The following is a 23,164-nucleotide window of genomic DNA, read 5'->3' on the forward strand; positions in this document are numbered from 1 at the left end:
GTTCATTTCCCGATGAAGTATTTATATTTAGGGAGGCTATAATATTTCTTATTTCATCACTTGTTATCTTGACAATATTGAGGCTGTTTTCTTGATTTACATCGTCAATCCTCACTGTATTTTCGATAGTACTAATTGAATTTTGTTTAATTTTATTTGCTAAGTTTGAGCCTATATTGCAAAAATAGTTGTTTATAAAGTCAAGAAGTTTGTCCGGGTGTTCTGTAAAAGATGTGGGAATCTCATCAATGTTTAATTCCTTAATGCTATTGTCATTATGTGAGGCTTTAGCATTAGTTATTTCATTTATGATCTGCCAGAGTTTACGTGAATCATTATTACATTCATCAATCTTGTTTTTATAGAATGTTTCTTTAGCATAACGTATTACATTTTTACATGTATTACGATATCTTTTGTAGAATCGAAGTGTTAGGATATCATAAGGGTTGTTTTTTACTTTTTTGTGCAGTTCATCTCTTTTTCTGATTGAGTTTATAATATTCTGACTAATCCAAGGTTTAATGTGTAAATTTTTATGAGATAACTTTTTTTCTATGGTTTTGGTGTTTGATAGGATAATGTTCTGTAAAACTTCTATAAAATAACTCCAAGCAGTATCAGTATCATCTTTTTCCAGAAGGCTTGTCCAGTCATTCACTGTTAACTCGCATTTGACGTTTTCCCAATTTGTTTCAGATTTCGTTAGGAGTGATTTCTTTTTTTGGTTTACATATGTATTTTTTTTTGTAATAGATAGAATTATTGTATAATGGTCTGTCAGTGTGGTAGTACAAATAATGGCTTGAGTTTTTCTATTAGTTTTACAAAAGATATGATCAATGCAAGTTTTGCTTTCATTATATACACGTGTTGGTTCATCAATTAGGCTTTTATATCCATGGTATGCTAGTGTTTGCATATAATCAAATTTTTTTGGATGGCCATTTTCAAGAATATCAATATTTATATCACCGATGATAAATACATCTTTAGTTCTTTTTAGTAGACTTAGTTGATTAGATAAGGAGTTGAGGAATGGTTCTAGATTTTGTGTAGAAGGAGATCTATAAATTGCGAGTATTGTTGTGTCATTACCGATTGATATACTTAGACAGTTTGCATTATTGATACAGATCTCTCTGACATCAGCTTCTATATCTTCTTTAATATATACGATGACACCATCATTTTTTGTGTGGTTCATTATTGTAGAGTAAGGGACATAATTCCCAATTTGTAGGGGGTAGTATTTATCAGTTAGCCAACATTCAGTAAGAATAATAATATCCCATTTTAAATTTAAGCTTTTCATCAATATTTGTAGTTCATCAAAGTTTTTATTGATACTTCTAATATTCTGGTGCATTATGTTAAAATTATTGTTTATGGATGATATGTTTGGTATGTTTGTTGTTAGTGCGTTATTCATTTTCTCAATTTAAATTATTAAGTGGATTAAGTAATGTTGTTCATATTATTCACTAAATTATTTTCACCATATCATCAAGGTGCTTAATGTAGATAATTTTATCATCTTGTTTTTTGCGTATCATAACTTTACCCTGTTTGTACCATACATATTGGTAATTTTTTTCTTTTGATAATTGTTTTGTTTTCCATAGGATTTCTTTATGATACGGGCTTAATTCTTCCCCGATGAAGATTCGAGATGTCGCCAGATCCTTGATTTCATTATAATTTATTTCCTTTTTCTTATCAAGGAGGGAATCTCTTTTTCTTTTATCGGAAAAGGTCACAAGAAGTTTAGGAGGGGCTTCATTTCGTCTGTCTGAGACTCTCGTGACGTCAGTTATATCAGTGTGTAAGAGGTGGATTCCTGCTGCGGCAGCAACTTTTTTAACAATTTCCACAGGTTGTTCGCGGTTTTGTTGTGGAATTCCTGCTATTTCCAAACTATTAGATTTTGATAACGTTTCCAAATCAGAAAGTCGGATTTCAAGTTTTTTAATAATCATATTTTTTTCCATTTGGTCTTTTTTTATATTTTCAAAATCTGTTTGAATCGCTCGATTTAAATTATTTGAGACCTCAATTTTTTTTAACATCTCATCGTATTGAGCACTGATAAAATCAATACTTTTTGTAGTTTCTGTAGTTTGTAAATCAATTTTTGTAAATATATCTTTTTTCAGGGTTTCAAATTTTTTATCAATGTATTCAATAATCTTATCCATGTTCAATTTATCTTCCGAAATTATTGGGGTTTTGCTACGTGTGCTAGACATCACTATTTTAGTAAGTTCACAAATGCCCCTCTTTAATTATGCTTGATGAAAAATTGATGGTGGCAATCACTATTTAATATTTGTTTTATTGCATAGACAAAGTCACTCAACTTGACATTTAATATTTTTTTACTTTAATTAGTTTTTGCGCAAAAATCACTCACACTTTGAAATCTTAACTAAAACTTTTGATCCCACAAAACGTAGAAGGTTTAAACTTTAATTTAAATCTATTTATTGTGGCTTTAAACAACTCCTATTAATTTTTCGGCTAGTTTATAAGGGACGCGGAAATTTCAGATCTTAGCACTACAGTTAACCATAGACGATGATCATTTAAGAAAGAGAGAGAGGTAACTAGTCAGTGGCTGAGTAGGCATCGCGGAGATTTTCAAATTATTGTCAGTTTATTCGTAACCCGGTAATGTTCGTCTTTCTTTAAAAATTAAAATAAATTGATAGGGTGGGTACATTGTTGCTTGTCAGAATTCTTCACACAATCTGTTCTAATTTTGAAAATGATACTTAAATTCAAATCAAATCCGAGTTCATTGAACCAGAGTTACACAGACAGACAGTCAGTGGTATGCCTATATTTTACCATAGATTATTGTCAATACATGAGGACATATTTTTTAATTGGCACCTCGTTTGTGATGTTTATTAAACTGGAGTTTTATTATTTTACAAGCTCTCATTTACCATTAAATTAATAAAACAACATAACTTTGTGTACATCCCTTTATTTTATTTGAAAACATTTACCATTCTTTGTACGTTTTAAGCTTTATGTGGCATGTCCCGATGAGAGGAAACAACTGTTTTATGGAAAGCGGCACTTTTCACGTTGGTTCCTTCTCATCCATTATATGATGATTTTTCCTTTTTCCAGCAAGCTTCAACACCAGAACTTGGTGCAGTTGTACGGGGTTTGTAGCAAGCACCGACCTATTTTTATAGTCACCGAATACATGAAACACGGTTCCTTGCTCAACTACCTCAGGCGGCATGAGAACACCCTCTCGGGGAATGTTGGAATGCTCCTGGACATGTGCATACAGGTACTTGTACCTAATTTTAACCTTCGTTTTTTTATAGATCATAAGATAACTATAAAAGATCAGCTTAAAAAACTAAAACATATTTATTTTACAAAGCGAATGTAGGTTAACCTCTGTCATATTGACCGTTACATTTTTCAAAGATACTGTCAGAAAATCTGAGATTTGTGTGTATTTCCGCTTCTCAATAACATTAAAATAAATGGGATATTTCTAAATGTATCCGAAAACTAAAAACTCTTTTGAAAGGGGATGAAATATACTTTCAAATTTTATTATTAGAAATAATCATATATTTTTTGATATATTAGAAGTTTGAAATTTAACATAAAAAAGTTTTAAAAATGGCTCATAAACACTGAACTAAAATTCTAATAACGAAGCACAATTTGTTAAAAGTTTTTTTATTTTTCTCAAATTGCGGTCAGGTCCTTTGGTTTTGTAGAGGTGTACATTTTAAATATGCTACGGTTACCTTATAGATTTGAATATAAAGCGTGGTGTTTCCTCTTTCTAACACTGTTTAAATCATATTTCTCACAATGACAGTAAAGGAGAAACAATGATTTCTATTAGACCGTACAAGCTGTTCACAAAAGCAAACAAATTGACCCAACGGATGTTTGTTCACAAAAGCAAACAAATTAGCCTGAAGAGTTAACAGTTTTGATATTGTATGGTTTTACATATTCTACACAGCCAGAGCTTTATGAAACGGAAGGAATATTAATAATTGCCGTGACATATTCATTTACTAAGACTTAAAGGTATATCATACTTTTAGGGGCATTACCGCAACGTTAAACTCCATATTGTCACAGTTCGCATTCGGGGATAGAGGTCCGTAGTTCATTATTTTAAGGAAGAAAGAGACATTCTTCCACATTACCACTACCAGTGTCAATATGAGAATATATTGTAAAATCAATTATTAAATTAAATTACCAAGATATTCAATTCACTCAATATAGATACAAGAAAATCGAAAACTGAACATCTTTATATAAAAAATGTTCAGAATTGGCTATTGGTAAAGGGAAGGAACTATTGCAAAGAATGTCTCGTGTCATTAAATTAAATTAACTGCTCTTTTATTCCATTATATTCATATGTTTTCTTCTTATTTTCATTTTAATATCTTTTTTTCTCTCTCTTATTTCTGTATATCCTAACATCTTAACATTGTAATCTAAAGAAATATGGCTACCTTAATACGGGCATGTGCCTAGTATGGTGGCTTTAGAAGACAAAAAACTGTAATCATTTAAATTTGTATGAATAAAGAAACACCAAAAAAAAAATCTCGCCGGTTGAAAAATTTTCTGGTTTCAAAGCAAATGAATTTATTATTTTACCTACCCTTATTGATTAAATTAGTACCTACTTCTACTGTTTATTAGCCTCAAATTAATCTTATTACACCATTTCTATCACAACCTATCTTTCAACCAATCTCACAACTCTAATATCACTTTTTCTACCATTTTGCCTTCTCGCCATAAATTCTCCGTCTGTCATAATTGTCTGTTTGTTTTATATAAAATGGAATAGATTCAAAAATGTTGCAAGCAAGCAGTTCAAGAACCTATCCCATTTCTTTGCATTCAACGTTAAATATTTGTATAAATTTATTTCTAGGTATGCAAAGGGATGGCATATTTGGAAAGACATAACTACATCCATCGAGATTTGGCGGCCCGGAATTGCCTGGTTGGCTGGGAGAATGTGGTGAAGGTGGCCGATTTTGGCCTGGCCAGATATGTCCTGGACGATCAGTACACGAGTTCGGGGGGAACCAAGTTTCCTATTAAATGGGCGCCTCCGGAAGTGCTTAACTACACAAGGTTCTCCTCCAAATCGGATATTTGGGCTTATGGTGAGTTTTATAATACAAAAGATAACTAAATAGGTAGACAAATATCCTTCTCATTTTTGTTAACATTTCCCATTCAAAATCAGAACATTCACTAGAATTGTAGGATTTTTGGCAGACAGACCCACAACCAAAATTAGTATTTTTATTTATCAATAATTTTGTATCAACTACCTTTTGGTTGGTATAAAATATTGGCAGCGAATAAAATAATAAAGTGTGTTCAGGCAACCTCGGCTAAAATAGTAGTCAAGATTCATATGGAGTATACTTTGACAATGATTCTTTGAAATTAAATTTTTGTTTCTTGTAAAAAAAAAGTTTCAAAGTAAAAGTTTCTAGTTTCGTCACAATTGTTCATTATGTATTTGTAATTGTTCCCTTTCAATTTGTACTTGGATTAATTGATTCTTACAAACACATTATTATAATATCTTTTATATTTTCCAGGTGTGCTAATGTGGGAAGTATTTACTTGTGGTAAAATGCCTTATGGAAGACTAAAGAACACTGAAGTGGTGGATCGCGTTCAACGGGGTATAGTCCTTGAGAAGCCAAAAGCCTGTTTTAAAGAAGTTTATGAGGTAATGTGCAAGTTTATACTGATATAATATTGGTATATTTTAGGATATAAGGTCAAATTAAAAAACAACATCATTTACTATCTTTGCTTTTTTGTTTCCTAGATTATTGTTTCTGACACGACTCAAAATGAAATTTTACAATTATGTAGATGTAATTTTTAAGACAATATTTGTGTTATGTTTATAGATAATGAGGAAGTGCTGGTCACATAACCCTGAAGAGAGACCATCGTTCAGGGTACTCAAGGATCAGCTGCTGGCCGTCTCCCAGGGACTGCTCGCCGACTGACTGGCATCAAGCTCCTCCACCGCCCCCTCCACCCACCCCCCCCTGCCCCACAGCCAGCCCCCCCCCTGGGAGGAGGAAACCCAGTCACTCAACCCGGCCCCAGTCAAGAAGCAGCAGCCCGCCAGTACCGGCACCACCCCACTCAACAAGCTCAAGGAGGAGAGCCATTCTCTCAACACCTCACCACCCAACCTCAACCCGACGGCCCTGGACACCCTCTCCAGAGGCCACCGTGAGACGTTGATCCGACTTCTCACCCAGTATTCCAACGAGTCAGTCTTACTGAAGGAACTAGTCACGCACTGCCTGGTGGAGCGGGACAGCGAGGGCACAAGCAGCAAGGTGCGCGCCCCCCGCAAGCAGCAGTCCCCGCCCAGAACCACGCTGCCCAGGACCAAGAAGGCCTCCCCGCCCCCGCCCCCGCTAGAGCCTGACGTGCCCCCCAATACAGCCAACACCGCCAGGCAGCCCCCGTGGCTACTAGATATTTGTAAGATTATCGCAGAGAATGCCAAAAAGAAATGATGTTCTATGTACTACTTGTGGAATATATAGGGTTCTATTGAAAATAATATATATGGTAGCTTTACATGTGGATATATTTTATTAATATGGCTTCAACATCACATTCTAACTACATTATTAATCCTAACATCGGTCTATTATTAAGGTAAAGTATTCCTTAAATATTCAACTGATTAAAATATTTAAGGATTTCCAATAATCATCATGTAAAGGTTTCACTAGCGTATCCTCGAACTGATTAATTTATGAAATCTTGAAATTATTACCGTATATTCTTTTGTTTGTATCATGTAAAGGAAATTGTCATAATAAAATAAACAATAAATAAATGTATATAGTAGATTTTTTAGCATTTAGAGTGTTTAGAATACAATGATTAGTTTTATCAAGCGAAATGGTGATAATGTGATTAACACGTAAGACGATAATTCTTTTGGTATATATGTTAATTCAGGAAGTAATGCTCGTGAAGACATCGAATAATTTAGTTTATTTTGATCTGAAAGCATTATTCCTAAAGTCAATGAATTAGTTTTATCAATCTTCATTTCTACATAGTCTTGTAATATACGTATGTGTTATGAATACCAGAATTTTAAACATAGCAATGATAATATGTATGTATGAGGCCAGACTGCACGGGACAGAGTTGAAAGAGAGAGAAATGAAAAGAATCATTTTGTGACAATAACCAAGAGCAGTAGAGTCCAAAAATTCTGTAGAAAATATTTACATATTAGCTTTTTGCTCTGACTATTGTTTGCGTAGTTAAATATGCCTGAAATTCCCGATTCCTGTTCAATTTTTGCCATTGTATAAATAATACGATGTATGACTCGAAAACTCAGAAAACATTAATCTGAATGGCTGTGAGAAATGCAGAACATACCGAAACGAAAGCGAAATACTTTATTACCATAAACAAGTTTTTACATATGCACTGCCATTATTCAGGTTGCATAGTGTTACCAATTTCTGCTTTCACAATATTATATTGCAGTGAAGTATTAGTCGTAACATCCTTTTTAATGTTGGTCACCCCCCTCCTGTTCACACGGATAAATTTTGGAAAAGATACATGTTATATAGAAGGTTGTCTATGTGTAAGGTTATTCACAGGGTAATAAAATAAAGGGCTGAGCCAGTCTTGTATGTGACATGTAAAGCCATAATATAGTTAAATATTATCTGTGTTCTATATAAAATGTCCTGCGTAATTCAATAAATGTTTGAAACGTTTTCCATAGAATCATCACATCATTTTTAACTGAATGAAACGACGAATCTTATTCTTTAAAAAAAAACACAGAATTTATAATTCTTGTATTGCGGAAAGGCTAGGTGGTGTGATCAGGAACTGTATTCCAGGACTGCATTGCTGTAGAGTTCATTTTTCCTCATCGAAGAGATCTCTCGACATTCGACTCCTAATACGACTCACAGAACGAACAAATCGATACGAAGAATGAAAATAATAATAATTGTTTAATAAATATATATATATGTACCTTCATCTGCATCACAGCAGCTTTACAATGATATATTTTATCCTTGTAAAAGAGCGAGTTCTTCAAAATACTCATGCCCGCTGAATACCTAATCTATTTACGAATATACTTCATCAAGTAAAATGATCAATAACCTATTTCTATTTATTCTGAATGCATACTTAAGTAGGTAGAATTTGGAATTGCATAGTCATAGGCAAATGTGAATTATCATTGATTAAATATGTCATATATTTATATTTTGTATTTCAATACTACATAGAACATAAATACAGCCGAGAATAATAATATTTTAGTCTCCTTTCATTTGTAATCATGTATTTATTGATAGTGTTAAATGGTGTTTAGAGAATTTTCCAGATTGGTGCATTTATAAGGTATTTTCTGTGGAAAATACAGTTTTATACAAGATTAGTCTCTGAGCACAAGCGTAAGTTCCGTGTTCAACAGCTTATGTAGTCACATGACATGTGTGTATTAGGTAAGTGCTTATAATACATAATGAGTGATGTTTTGTATGAACTGAATGAAATATGAAAGACCAATGGTTTTAACTCTTTTTTACTTTTGACTAGCATTTTGTAATCTTATAACAGAAGCGGTGGAATTGCCCTGGAATATATTTCTATAATTCTGTAATCAATCTAACTCTAGTGTATGCTTCAATGATCGCATGTGATTTAGTCAGTAATGTTCATACCATTCCTCTATCACTTGGAACTAATAATATAACCTACACTCAAATTATGATGTACATAATTGTATAATTTCTTTTAGATATTTTTATTAACTGCCAATTTTGATGTAAATGGAAAAAAATGATATTCTCTTCATTCATAAAACATATTCACAAAATAGACTTTCGAAATTTGTACATAAATCACAATGGCACTAATTTCTGGATGTAATATTGAAAAACATAATGTAATTTTGTTATAATTTTTTTGTGTTGTTTACCATCAGCAGATTTCGTTTAGTATCTCTTTAATCAAGTATTTCTTATTTGAATATTTAATATTAGCAAAATTGACTTCCAATGTTAAAACATTTTTTATTTAGCGATTTGACTTGACGGTGAGGTTAGGATGAATCTGAAAGAGAATGATTTATCTCCATGGCCAAATGGAATTGCAATAAAATCATTATTTAAATTTGGTTTATTCAGCCATTCTCTATCATTTGTTCCAATAATAATGATTATTGTTCAATACTCCTATCCTGTGTTAATATATTTATTACCCATATAAACTAATTTTATGTTAATTATTTAATTATGTATATTAAAGTGTAAATGTGAAATATGTCATACAAAGTCAAAATTTTATTCTGTCATTCATTGTGAGCTTTGAAGGTGAGAATAAAATAAAATAGAAAATAACCCCTTGTTTTAACTATCCTGAATTCCTATTTTATCCTGAGAACTAGTGGTTCTGTTATCGGCTGGTACATACACTATAATCTCTGTAATCCAAGCAATTAAAAACTGAGCCTGTTTGGAATTTTCTGATCATTAAGAAACAGCTGGATTTTGGCAACATTTGAGAGTTTTTCATTTTCCAGAACCTTTTAACGTAGATGGCCGAAAATTTAATTCTTTATACTTTTCAAATCGGACACTGTGAACTTACCAATGATTATATTATGACCCAGTATACTGGTTGATTTAAAGCTAATGATGAGCTTAGCGTGGCATGGAACATAATTTGTATATAGATCGGAAGCCTACTTATTAGTAATATTACATCTGTTGTCTTTGATTTCAATAGAGGAATGTTCTTAATTTTTCTATGTGATACCAAATTACTATCTACGTGAGTGGTACATCTGTGCTCTCTACTGTCAACGGGAGATCGAGAGCTTTCGAAATATCAAATGTTTTAGGCGGGCTAATTTACAATTTTTATGATAAAGTTCTCCACTTCATATGCGAGGATACTAATTTTAAATATTATTTGTTTTGCTGAAGTCAATGCACTATTCATGAAATTGACAAAAAATCTCTGAAAACACTCTCCTGGTGTTGAAAAATTCCTCTTATCAGACTATTATCAATTGATAATGTCAACATCCCTCTTCGCGCAGTGAATATAGCAGTCCATATTGATAAAACTATGCAATTTACATGTATTTCGGTGAGATGGAAGTACAAAAATGTTATACTTGACATTTGTTACTGCTAGCACCTCGGTGTCTAAAAAGAAAACTATTTTGCGGCTTTCCAAGGCTTAAGCGGCCGATTTAGCATGCTTAAATTTGAGCGAGGAAAGTCGAACATAGCGAGGATAGGGACTGACTGATATACCGGGCCTTTCTGCTCGTTAAGTTGCTTTTTGAGCTTGGCTTGGTTGGAATGTTGAGCTTAGTACATAAATCCGTTTATATGTCATAAGTTTAGATATCACCAAAATTACATCTGTCTATAATTTTAACCTTTCCGGGAGTATGGACGCTAATGAACGACAGTACACACTTTCGCCAATGGAGTATGGACGGCTATGGACGACAGGCGTCGCATATTCATATTCGATGCATATTCTGTAAATATGCATCGTATTGCCATCAATGGGCATATTCCTGTAACTTTACACTAATTTTAAACATTTTACATCATTATCGACAGAGATATCGGCTGTTATTTATTTTGCATAAAGCATACATTTAATCAAACAAAAAAAAAAAAAAATTATTAAAAAAAAACTCACTCCCCAGAGCACGGCCAGCATTACGTAACTTACTCCCGGAAAGGTTAATAGAGGAATGTATTTCTTTTTTCTTTGCAAAACCAAACTACTGTTGTGGAGATGTTGGCATTTTATTTTTATGCGGGTTTAATCAATTTAACAATGGGTTTAATTCATAAGTTGATTTTTGCTAATATTCCCCACTTCAATCAGCATGGTGCTTACTAATTGTCAGTAGTACTTGTTTTGCTGAGGTCAGGAGAGTTGAAATTATGATGAACTAACCACTGAAAACAAACTGTTCTCACACTAGAACTTTAAAAATAGCTCTTATACCTTACCAAACTGTTTTAGATTGAAAATCACCTTTATCATTCAATATCATCGATATTCCTCACTGCCTACTGAAAAAGTAGGCAATTTACGTAAATTTTGGTGAAAAAAACATGGCTCACCTCACGTTTTTTGTAACTAAAATTACAAACCTTACAGTCGTCAAGTTTCATAATTTTTTTCAAATTGTGTTCCTAACCTTTGGTTTCATAAAGGTGTACATTTTAATTCTTCGGTGGCTAACTTCCATATTTGAATATAAACCAGGTGTTTTCTCTTTCTAACACAGTTTAGATCATATTTCTCGTCATGACAGTAAGAGGGAGATACAAAGATTTTTATGAGACCACATGATTTTAAATTAGCCTGAAGGACTAGTGTTTTCCACCCACTCATCTTGCCCCCGTCACCCGGTGGTTAGGATTAATGACGGTTCAGATTATAGTGAGCATGAGTTAGGGCATGAAAGAGCATAAAAAATATATTTTTCGAACTCGAGAACGGTTTTCTTTTACGGTGTCTCAGATAAATTTTTAACACATTTTTACAAAACCCAGAGAAAGGCATAACATAGCTGACAGGTACTTATGTATGTTCCTACAGTACTGGAAAGCATTTTAGACACAAATAAATAGGCAATCCAACATCACTTTTTAATTTCTTATTATTTGACTAGTAAGAAATTATGAGTCTAATGCTAATTAAACTGGGGACTCGCTTAAAGATAAAATCACAGTTATGGATTCACCTGGAGACACTTTTAAGATGGAAACCATTCATGGGCGTCGGCAAGAGGGGCAGCTTAACACGTCGTCACGGTAACAATAATATAACAAACCAAATTGTCCATAGGGCCCCAACGTTGGAGAGGCCCCAGCTAGGTTCCAAAATGATACACTTTGAGGATTTCACATTTTTGTGTAAGTAGAAAATGTTGCAATGACAATAGTGGTTTGAAGTCGTGGCGCTTGGATGGGCATCCGACACATTTGTCTACTCAGTTACTAGCCGGTTAAGCTGATATGTTTTAAATTTTGCTTGCAGCGCTTTTACTGTAACAAATTTTCCACCCCCTTCCCTCTCTTTACTTACTCCAGTTTTTATTCGCAATTTTTTTCTTTAAGTCTCTTTATATATCTAGGTATTTAGATAATCAACATAAATTGAAATTTTATTTGCAAAAGGATATTTTAATCTTCTTCACGGATTAAAACAGCCCTGTTTATAACCCTGAGCAACGTCGGTATACGCAAAATATTTCTAGTTTATTCTGACTATTTCCTTGTTTCTTCCCTACAAGCTACATAAAAATAATTAAATAATTAGCTGCCCCCCTCCCTAGCTTGCAAGCTGGCGACGCCCATGAAGCCGTTCTCGTGTTTGAAGTACAGTAATCAAATTATTTTTATGAAACAGCACAAGAGTCCCAACTGCGCCCAACCGTCTGGAGCCGTGAGACTATGGCATGCGCATTTGGGGTATGTTGTGAGGCTAAATATAGCGGGGGTGGGGAAGGAGATGGGGAAGAGGAAGGTGGGAAAGTACCTGGCTATTCAGGTTTGGTCACCAAACACGGCCAAAGCCATTTCAAGCAACTTTTCAATTCTGAATGGTAGTCTTACACCAGGGCGATACTGAGAGTATCTTCCACTCGGGAACGTGCTGCAAATATACTATGTATTATTTTTAATGAGTAAATTGTGAAATAACACAAATTAATCACCTTACTTACCTTAGTTGTTTTGCTGTCTGTTGCTTAAATAATTTTGAAACCATTTTAATTCCTTTCCTTTTATGCCGTATTTCTTTAAATTTTTAACAAACTAAATTGTTAATGTTAGTTGTAGTAGGATTGTGTCAGCAAAAATAAAACAATATTCACATTTCATGAAACCGGTGAGGTACTTTATTATATTTAGTATTATGGTAACGATATTCAATAACTAATCTAATACACCATTACACACTAGTTTTACTATCACTTAAATTTATGTGCAGTTTAAAATTAAAACCCAGCATTATCTTTTATCATTGAATGAATTGGTGAACAATAAATCTATCGCATAAAATGTAATAATGTACCTATAACAATTTAAATATTTCATTTTTGTAATTTCTGTTTTGTACAACAAAACGTAACCTTCTTTAGTTGTTTATAAAGTTGCTCTTCAATAATATTATATTACCGCTGAAAGCTCGGTTGCAACCTTCCCTTCTTTCACATACACAGAGTATTTATCAGAAAGAAAGGTTATAATGGAGCTCTCAGTGGTATGGTCTTCATAAGTTTTTTTTCCGTTTTTTCTTTTTAATAAGTCTAATAACTATTTAAGGCTTTTAATTATTATGGATACTATTATAGAAAAAAGTGATAAAATAGATATTTGCAAAAATTTTAAGGAATTGTAAGCTTGCTTCAATGTAACAAGAGTTATTTTATACATTGAATTACAGTAATAGAACAGTTATGTGAGCAAAGGATTGCCTTTATTATTGTTTACTTTTAAGAGATATTTATGTATGTACATCACGATAATATAATTAGGTTCAGGGACATTGACCACGATTATTGTTCAAATGACAATGATTATAGTTTAAGCGACACCTGTAGAATGGAATCACTCCATCAATCGATGACTTGGATAAACAGAAGTGCACAGAAAAATACAGAAATTTACAATGAGAAGAATTTAGAAAATAATGGTTATATTTTACTAAAGAATTGACTTGACTTTCTTTCTATAATATAAAACTACATTATAAATACAATACAGTAAACACCTGATTATCAGAGGTCAATTCAACCAGGCTGTGAATAAACTGAGATAGTTGAGAGTTTTTAATAACATTTCCAAAATATCATTTAATTTTACACAAAGACCCTTCACTTAAGGCAGGTAAAAGAGGTCAAACTGGAAAATTTATATGAAAAATATGTTGCATAAGACCTGATGTTAAAGTGTTTACGATTTATATATTTATTTGTGTCTATTTTTTCACTTCCGCTCCGGATAATCCGTAGTCTAATGGTGTAATAAAATTGTATTTTGTCATTACTTATTTAACATTTTTAACACAAAAATAAATATTTCCTATTAATCATAAGTTGTTGAAGAAAATAAAGTTCCGCAGGTGTCATCAAGGTTAATTGACTAGTGCAAAGTCTTAAATGCTAACGTTTTTAATACCTACCAGGAAATTATTAAGAATAAGGGGGCTTAGGAGGTAATGATTCTCAATATAGCAAATGTATGACAAGGAATACACGGACTGCTTGTAGCAGTCAGTATCGCCAGCTTCAAGCAGTGACTGCATACTTCTTATAGAAAGAAACATTACAAAACAACACAGTAGGTAGTTTGTGTATTTCGAATACCGACAGACGAAAGCAAGCGTGTGATCCCTGCCTGTTATATTTGTCTTTGCATCTCATCAATATATAATAAACTAATGATGAATTAATAAGTACACTTTAAATTACAGAAAATTGCTCTTAAATTTTGAACTTTAAGGTTTATACAGGGTGTCCGGGGTAAAGTGCAATAACTTTGAGAGGTGAGTCTACGTGATAGTACAAGTAAAAGATAAATGACTTTTTCGAAATTCCAACTTTTATGGGTACTTTTCAGGTAAAATCGTAAAATTATTGCGTTGGCATGGCATTATTGTTTTTGCGCTGTTGCTAAATCTACTGTCCCGCGCCCAAACTCTGTCGTTCCGTCAGTTAAATGAATATGGGCCGATCACAAAGTTGCCACCTCGTTCTCGCCAAGCTCACAGCGATTTTATCAGGTAAGTTTGTACTTCACACTAAGGATTTTTAGTAGGTACCTATGTATTTTTTTGTAAGAAAAAAAAGTTTTGGAAAAAGTTATTTATCTTTTTTAGTCCTACCATCATGTAGAATCACCTCCCGAAGTTAGTGCACTTTACCCCCAGACAACCTGCATTAGCATCAAGGATGCAGATTTTAAATATTTCGTTAGAAATAAGTCATTTTAATTTATCTCAGAATAAAACATAAAAAATATTCTGCAACTTCAACCAATAGCATGAATGAGAACAAAAATCAGAGATATCTATTCTAAATAAAAATACCTTCTCGAAATAAAGCCTTCATCAGCAAAAATTTAGTTTTTATATTGCAATTCTAAGTTATGTGCTGAAAAACAACAAAAAATTATTAATTGCTATAATAATTGCAAATCAGCTTTCAAAGATTAACTCGTGTACATTTTTATTTTCATATTGCCAACTTTTGATTGCAACATCTCAGCAGTTTTTTAAACTGGCGACTTAGCAAGAAATAAAATATAATTAAAAACACTTCTTAGTTTTTGTAGAATTATTTGGTTGGGTTTCAATTTATAGTTAATTTTATAAATATACTTAAATCAGGACTTAATAATTAACTATAGTAAGGTTGCCCTGATGCTGGTTAAAATACATTTCAATATTGAAGACAATATTAGTGATTTTTAAACGAAAATCTGAAACAGAAAAATCAGAAAAGGAAACGGTCACATCTGGGACTCGAACCCAGGTCCCAGATGTGACCGTTTCCTTTTCTGATTTTTCTGTTTCAGATTTTCGTTTAAAAATCACTAATATTGTCTTCAATATTTAAATATTACAATTTGAGGTTTTACTCAATAAAGTTATTCCGAAAAATTAAAATACATTTCATTTAGTTTATTTAAGTTAATCTCCGAGAATAAAATCCCTTACAGATAAACACTTTTAAATGATAAACAAAATAATAATACTGAGCAAAATGTATGCAAAAATATGAAACATTTAAATTCTCACTATTCTTTGCCATTGTTTTATGTTTGGGGTAGATAACAAAAAGCCAGAACATTTCATTCTGCAACCAAAACAAACGAAAACCAATAGATTTAGTGAAAAAAATAACTGATTGCTAACAGTATGGAAGATCTACAGTCTCTTGTGTCTAGTATGAACCAAGTATGAGTTAATGATGAATATAAGTAAGTCTAAAGTAATGGTGTTTGAAAGAGAGAGTACAAAAACAGTGTGCAATATAGTTATGAATGGGGAATACTTGGAGCAGATGGATGAGTTTGTGTATTTTTTAGGGAGCTTGTTTGTGAGAGATGGGAAGGCTGACAGAGATATCGAAAGAAGGGTAAATGCATTTAAGCTAGTTAGTTATTTAGAAAAAAACAACTTTTAAAAAAATAATACTTATCCAACAAAACAATATTTTATATCCCCCCGCAGGTAAATGGAAAGCATTAAGTACAGATAAAAGTAATAAAATAAAAGCAAGTAATTGTAACCCTCGAATAGCTTTTAAAGCTTAGTTTAAAAAAATATATAAAACTGTGTTTATACATAACACAAACAAATTATTTAACTAGTTTGCCAAAATAGCTGTGAAATTCAACTAATTTTTAACTGTACAATTAAAATAATCTAATTTAATGTATGTTTATACACTAATAAATAAAGAAAAAAGAAAATTAAACAATTTTAACCCTTTGGATGCATTAAGCAAAAAAAGTTCCATCTGTCCCTTTTTTCGTCCTTTATTCAACACCAATAATATAAAAAAATTCATATTCGTATCATTGGGATATGTACAGCATTGGACGACTTGGATTAATTCATTCAGTGGTGATTTTTGTGACACTTCACGAGAGTGTGTCTGTCTGTACAGTATAAAGGCGGGGGAGCTATGCCGCCACCCGGTTGGGCAGCGTTGTGGGGCGGGATGGTGATGTCCTTTACATACCTTGGGCTTTGGTCAAATTATGCATCCAAAAGGGAAGTCTGGTAAATTGGACGAGTTCAACTAATTAACCTTTCCAAAGGATTAATAATTGTTTTATTTTATGAAGGCATTGGCAAGCATGCTATTGAATGGGCTATCAAGCAAGGTCTTTAATAAATTCATTTATTTTAATGGATAAATTTCAGTTCTTCGATAAAGTGTAAAAATACACCGTGAACTGTCCAATAATTTTACTAAAATCACAATATGAAGGAATGTAATGAGGTAAGTAAAGCATGGCAACAAATTGTTTGTACAGTGGTAATTAATATCTACATATCTGTAGGCAGCATGTCAGGTATCAAGTATTTACACAGTTCTATCTCGGATCCCACAAAGAAAACTTTACTTGAAGTGTTTTCATCGAGCCTGAAAAGAAAAGGAAATATTAATCTCTTTTACGAACTAATTTTATTAGAATATAACAATACTTGCTCAAAGTGGAATATATTCCCACATTTATATTTTATATCCGATTTAAACTTAATTAGTTACAATCATTTTCCTCCATGCTCATAAAACCAATTCCACTCAAATAATATTATCAAAAGTTTGGGATGAATACATTACCTTACTACATAGCCTACTTTGTTTAAATTGCAAAAATATTGTAGTACTCCAATAAGCTCATCACAAAGATTAAAAACTGTTTTAAAGAGGTCATGTTATTGCCCAAGAATTACACATTTCAAGAGTTTCTGTCCCAGTTTTCAAAACTTCATGGCCGCACACTCTTCATGTAAATCAGCCATCGCAAAAACCATGAGCACATAAAACAACCATTGCCAAAAAATTCACACCGGCCGAATGGACAACTTCTCCAGGGCAGTTCCTGGTATACTGACTGGGGAAAGGCAACTGTACACAGTCCTACAGGCAGGTCCCGGTACTAAAAAAACTAAGCCCTTGGCAACATCAGTTCGGTTTCTTTTAGGTACCCCCTCGTAATGATAATACAAATTTCTTGCCAACATTTTATTTATCGCCTTTTTTATTTAAAATTTGGACATACATACCTACTTTTGGCAGAAACTCTATACATCATATTATTGGTGTTCTTTTGACAGCCATAATTTCAAAAGAGTAAATTTGATTTCCAGTTGTTGGGCATTGTTCCTATTGTGTCTCTATTTGATGCTCAGCTCAGCTTGCACTCGGTGAAGTGAAAATGACATGAAAGTCTGTCCGTCTTGTTGGATTAACTTAAGTGATTCAGCCACTATAAGCATCAACTTACCATCCTTTGATGACGGCCCAGCAGCCGGAGAACAGGGTGGGAGAGTTGATGATGAGGCAGACGCCGAGTCTCTCGGGGTAGTGGCGACTGAGGAGCCAGATCAAGTTCTTAATCATCTGGTAGTCCATGCAGCCCATGCTGAAGTTGGCCAGGTCAAACACAATGCAGAGGTTGTCAACCACCTCCTCAAAACATTTTTTACACCCTTCCTCCTGTAAAAAAAATAAAAATATTTTATGAACAAGTTAATTTCTCAATTTAGGAGGCGGGTATGTGTATCAGACTGGAGTCCTTTACACTGACGGGGTGCTGGGTTTTCTAGTTGGTGAGCTGCTATATGTTCAGGGCCTGGTCCGGTCGCTGTGATGTCGTATATCCAAGGAGTGAGCAGTAGGTAGTCCAAGTAAGCGCAAGGTCGGAAGTCAAAGGCGGTTGTAGTGGTTTCAGCGGGAAGAAGCAGTCCAGAGTGAAGCATTCTGAGTATATGTCGGAAGAGAGAGAGAGTTGAGATCGCTTTTCGCGCAGTATTTAAAGGGCGTAGAGGGACCGTGCACAGATCGGTGAGCGTGCGTCAGGACCTCCCTTTTTTTACCGAGGTCCATTTATGTGCAGCTTCGTGTGTTTTCAAGTGACTTTAATAGAGTGACGCCGCTTCATCTCATAAAAACTTTTTTCCCTAGCATTTTTGATGTTTTTATAATGAATTGTAGCAAACTACTTGAGGTGACCTATGGCAGGGATGTTGGCTAAATGGTTCCCGGGGCCGCGGTAACCATTCTGTATCGAACGCAATGCAACCCAAAAGCCACAAAGCAGCTTTCTGATCATAGCAGGATAAGAAAGCTAGTATTTAGGTCTTATCCCCTCCCTGACAAAATAAAAATATACAGATTGAAAGGCTGGACTCGCATTTATGTTGTAAAGTAAGGTTGAAATATGTAAACATTAATATTAAGTAGTTATAAGGATTTCCTCGCACCAATGTCGCGCTGAGGGCCTACTGATTCATATTGTACAAAATTACTTTACCCTTTCCCTGATTGGTTGGTCTATCAATTTGAATGTCTATGCTTCCAACTCATTGTTACTTAAAAAATAAGACCACATTCAATGGGAATAGGAATGCTCAAGAACATTTTAATCTGGTTTTTGTCAATTACCCCAGTTTTTTTTACCAAATAAACCAATCCCATTTCAATAATTTCATACTTAGGTAAATTCAACTTTGACCACAAGAGAAAAACCCTAAGCATGTAATAATGTCGCTCAAGTATTCAGCTAACATCAACCGGTGCAAGCATATCAAATGCAACCAACTTCATAATCTTCAAAATAATAATAAAATGTTTTCAATAAATAGTATAATATGAGTCGTGTAATTTCTATACCCGCTATATCAACTTTCATTGATTTGGAGAAAACCGCAAAAAACTGTCACATCTCTAGCGTACATAAGTAAATGCATTAAAATTTTTTATATAATGAATTGGAGTAATAAAATTTCGAAAAGCATTTATTTTTCTATATATGTCTAGCAATAATTAAGTAATTTCGATAAATAAAATGGATATAGCGGATTTTGATACTCACTTCGTGATTTTGAAAGTCAACTGAGGCGACATGGCGGGTTTAGAAACTCACGCGTAGATCATTTTGACACACAAGCGTGGCGTCAGAGCGGCGGCCATATTGTATTTTGGCAAAATAACTGCTTGTGATTCGTTGAATCCGATATAGCGGGTTTTGATAGTGACTTTCTGTATGATATAGCGGATTTGGTTTCTCACTCGCAGTTTTAACATGGTTTTTGGTCATGATAAGGAGGGTTTTGAAACTCAATTTTAGGCTCCTCTTGTTGCTCGCAAAAATGTGAACAAGATGTCATACTCAGATCATTTTGTCAAAAAATCGGATATAGCGGGTATAGAAATTATAGGATTCATATATTATACTTGTAAATTGCAGTTAAAAAAAAACATGTACCTTAGACAAGAAATACGCATTTTATTACCCCCAATTGCAGATATGACTGGGTTATTGCGAAGTATTTTATTGTACAAAATACCGATGCCTTACTTCTTTACTATTACTTGTAAAGTAATTAATGCAGGGTAGTTTCGTTTACTGCAGCCGACGCACCATTGAGTAGCAGATATTACGATATGTGTTCTTACCCTGATTGTTGGTGGATTTGGGAAGGGTGAAGTGTTATTATTTTTGTGGTCAGTCAGAATGCTGGTCAAAATTAGGTACCGGTTAATTATGGTACCTATATTAAAAGTACCTACCCTAATCCTATCGCTATTTTGTAATAACCAATATTAACAAAACAGGTGGTTAACGTAACAAAATTATTTATGGAGTAGTAATATCAGTAGTTGAAAGTCATATTTTTATTACTAAAGTCAAACAAAATTAAGTGTCTTTTTATTAGCTGATAGGGTTCTTATTTAATGTTTACGAAGCCCGGGACAAATGATAAAATGCAATGCTATACAACTGATTGTAATTTCAATGTCAATAAGCATTATGGCAACACACAAAACATCATAATCTAAAAAAGAAACAAAATACATCTACTCAAATAGTAGTTACTTCAGAGATCCATAAATAAAAGGTATGTAAAAATATCTTACTAAGCAGTAAACAATGAATTTAGTAAGTTCGTCAATGTTTCGGTCATTGACATTGTGATTACGTGCAGGAATGTAAACAACAGGTCTTCCGCTCATGTCCCGGTGTCTCAACACACGTCCCTTTTTTCCGAGCATGTGTTTTTTCACTTCGTCCGTCTCCTCGGTTAGATTTGCCACTCCGTACTCCTGTCGCCATTTGTTAGTTTTCAATATAGCCTGGAAAGTAATAACGATGAATCAGAAGAAGATTGTTTAGAGTGCTTACATGTCAAAACATGGGTAATCATTAAAATATTGGTTTATCTTGATAACATTTTTTTTTACATTTCCATATGTTTTGATAATCTTAACACATACAGGAAACCATCTCGAAATATGATTGTAGCATTGATAATTCATCGCATTCACATAATAATATATAAAGTAATAAATTTAAATAGGTTTTGTTTTCAAATGCCAAATGTATTGAAAGAATTGGTTTACCAAAACCTGCAAAATTTATAGATGAGGTGACATTATTTTTCATGAGCATGCAACATGGAGCATTGTATCAGAATATGAAGTTAAATTTGCACAAATTATTTAGAATAAAATATTACGATTTTGAAGGGTTTTATGGGCAATTTTTATCAATCACCTAATCTAATATCAATGATAACCATATGTTAGATTGGTCGAATGAATGTCTTCCTTATCCTGATGTGTATTTTTTTTAAATTATGGTATTATAAAAAATAAAAACTTACTTGGAATGCTTTATCAACATCTTTGAATGCTCTTAGATACCGTCTCAATGAAAATTCATTATGATATTGAGCAGGATCCGCATCCGATATCATTTTCATTCTAGATTTCAGGTCTTTCAAATCATCTTCGTTAACCGGCTTTACTTCGTTTGTTGACATCTTGATGCGATAATTATTAGGATACTCTAAGATAAAATGAATAAGAACTCACAAATATAAAACAAAAATAAACTCTCATAACCTTAAACCCACAGATATACGAAGTGCGCTGTCACTTTTGGCATTTAAAATTTCGAGAGGTTCATCCCACTTTTCTTTTTTGAGTGAGTAAGTTGGCAAACATGATAAAATAATTATTGTAGGAAACTGCATTACGATAGACTTCTTGTCTACTCAACGTTAGATGTCACTAAGCAACGTTTATTTATTTTTATGGTTAATCTGCTCTTTCATAGAAAGCGCTAATATCATTGTGAACCTCATTTTTGTTTTTTTTTTAATTGACTGAAACATTTAAAAAATATTAAAAGAAAGCTAAAGGAGGAAGAAAAAATTAACCACGTTAATACTTTTTTAATGTGTGAAAATCTTTATTTTAAAAATATCCAAAATGACATAGCTAGGTACTAGACTGGGTACCTTTTCAAAACATGGCAACCCGACCTGAATATTATTATTTGTGACCTTTGATGGATGCTACGTCGGCCTAGTAGGGCAATTTGAAATTCGAACGCGTTACCCGCGCCCCTAAATCACGGCGCTGCCAGCGCTAAGCGGCCTCCGGGGAACCATTATTTACCGGAATGTATTTTCCTCGCCTATAAAAATTCGATGGTTAAATAAACAGGGGCAAGAGACATTCAACTACCGGGTTTAATTGCATATTTGCGGTGGTGCCATCAAACTAATTTAACTAACTGATATTATTTTATTACAGCGGTAGGCACCTACCCAATACGGTACCCACTTCTTACTAGGTAACCTTAGGCAAACTACTACAAAGTTATTTATGTTATGTTTATATTATTTGTATCTGGCTTTTAAAAGTTTTAAAATCTGAAATATCAATCAATAGTCTCTGCCTCATGTACACAAGCGGCGGTACCATGGTAGTCTCATAATGGGCTGCCTTGTAAACTTACTTATGTAACTTACTTTCGGACATTACTTTTCTGCACGGCGCACTGGAGTGGCGCGTGGTACCGCCGCTCCGAAGCGTACGTCTGGAAGAGCCTAATAACTAACATTTACTATGTACCTAGGGGTAACCGGACAATTCAACACACCTTTGAAAAGTTATGTAATGTCATGAAAAGTGATGAAACAAAATAATTTTTATTTAAGTTTGGTAATCAAACATCTACTCTTCAGGTTTTAATTTTTTTTAATTCTTGGTCTCCTTTCCTTTTTCTTAAACTTGAGTTGTACAAATATGAATGTCAGTTTATTTAAATTTAGCCCGTTCTAAAACGAGATTTTCTCCTAGTTAACAGACAAAACATTTCTCAAATGTATATAATAACCCGTACTAAATACAACAAAAAACTAGGTAAAATAGGTTAGGTTTATAGGTTAGTTTTTTTAAGCTTTATATAACTTTTTAAATGTGTGTTGAAATGTTATTGTGTTGAGTTGAGAATTATTA

General features: G+C 33.3%; 2 protein-coding genes across 3 annotated transcripts in view; one reads left to right on the forward strand and one right to left on the reverse strand.

Moving 5' to 3' along the window:
* Window positions 1-6,189, forward strand: part of Btk (tyrosine-protein kinase Btk29A) — a 131,502-nt gene extending 125,313 nt beyond the window's left edge. For both annotated transcript variants that reach the window (XM_089631560.1, XM_089631561.1), the window contains exons 12-15: window positions 3,142-3,310; window positions 4,949-5,186; window positions 5,634-5,767; window positions 5,955-6,189. In XM_089631560.1, the coding sequence (XP_089487686.1) occupies window positions 3,142-3,310; window positions 4,949-5,186; window positions 5,634-5,767; window positions 5,955-6,056 (643 nt within the window). In that variant the 3' untranslated portion in view covers window positions 6,057-6,189. The remainder of the gene's footprint in view (window positions 1-3,141; window positions 3,311-4,948; window positions 5,187-5,633; window positions 5,768-5,954) is intronic.
* A 9,562-nt stretch (window positions 6,190-15,751) lies between these two features.
* Window positions 15,752-21,817, reverse strand: LOC149423470 (uncharacterized). The gene is made up of 4 exons (XM_089631973.1): window positions 21,520-21,817; window positions 20,774-20,989; window positions 18,138-18,349; window positions 15,752-17,269 (listed from the first exon to the last, which is right to left on the reverse strand). Exons 1-4 carry the CDS (start codon window positions 21,676-21,678, stop codon window positions 17,173-17,175), a joined length of 684 nt encoding a protein of 227 aa, XP_089488099.1. The 5' UTR covers window positions 21,679-21,817; the 3' UTR covers window positions 15,752-17,172.
* Between the last annotated feature and the right edge of the window lie 1,347 nt (window positions 21,818-23,164).

This window comes from Hesperophylax consimilis, chromosome 5 (genome assembly GCF_061612785.1).
Source record: "Hesperophylax consimilis isolate HC1 chromosome 5, BYU_Hcon_1.0, whole genome shotgun sequence".
Taxonomy (NCBI): Eukaryota; Metazoa; Arthropoda; class Insecta; order Trichoptera; family Limnephilidae; genus Hesperophylax; species Hesperophylax consimilis.

Bases quoted from the DNA above. Each gene is read 5' to 3' on its own strand.
- LOC149423470 (XM_089631973.1), bottom strand. From the start codon at position 21,678: ATGTCAACAAACGAAGTAAAGCCGGTTAACGAAGATGATTTGAAAGAC. The intron at 18,350-20,773 runs GTAAGATATTTT...TTTTTTTTACAG, and splicing joins AATTCATTGTTTACTGCTTA to GAGGAAGGGTGTAAAAAATG. The intron at 17,270-18,137 runs GTAAGTTGATGC...TTTTCTTTTCAG, and splicing joins TGGGCCGTCATCAAAGGATG to GCTCGATGAAAACACTTCAA.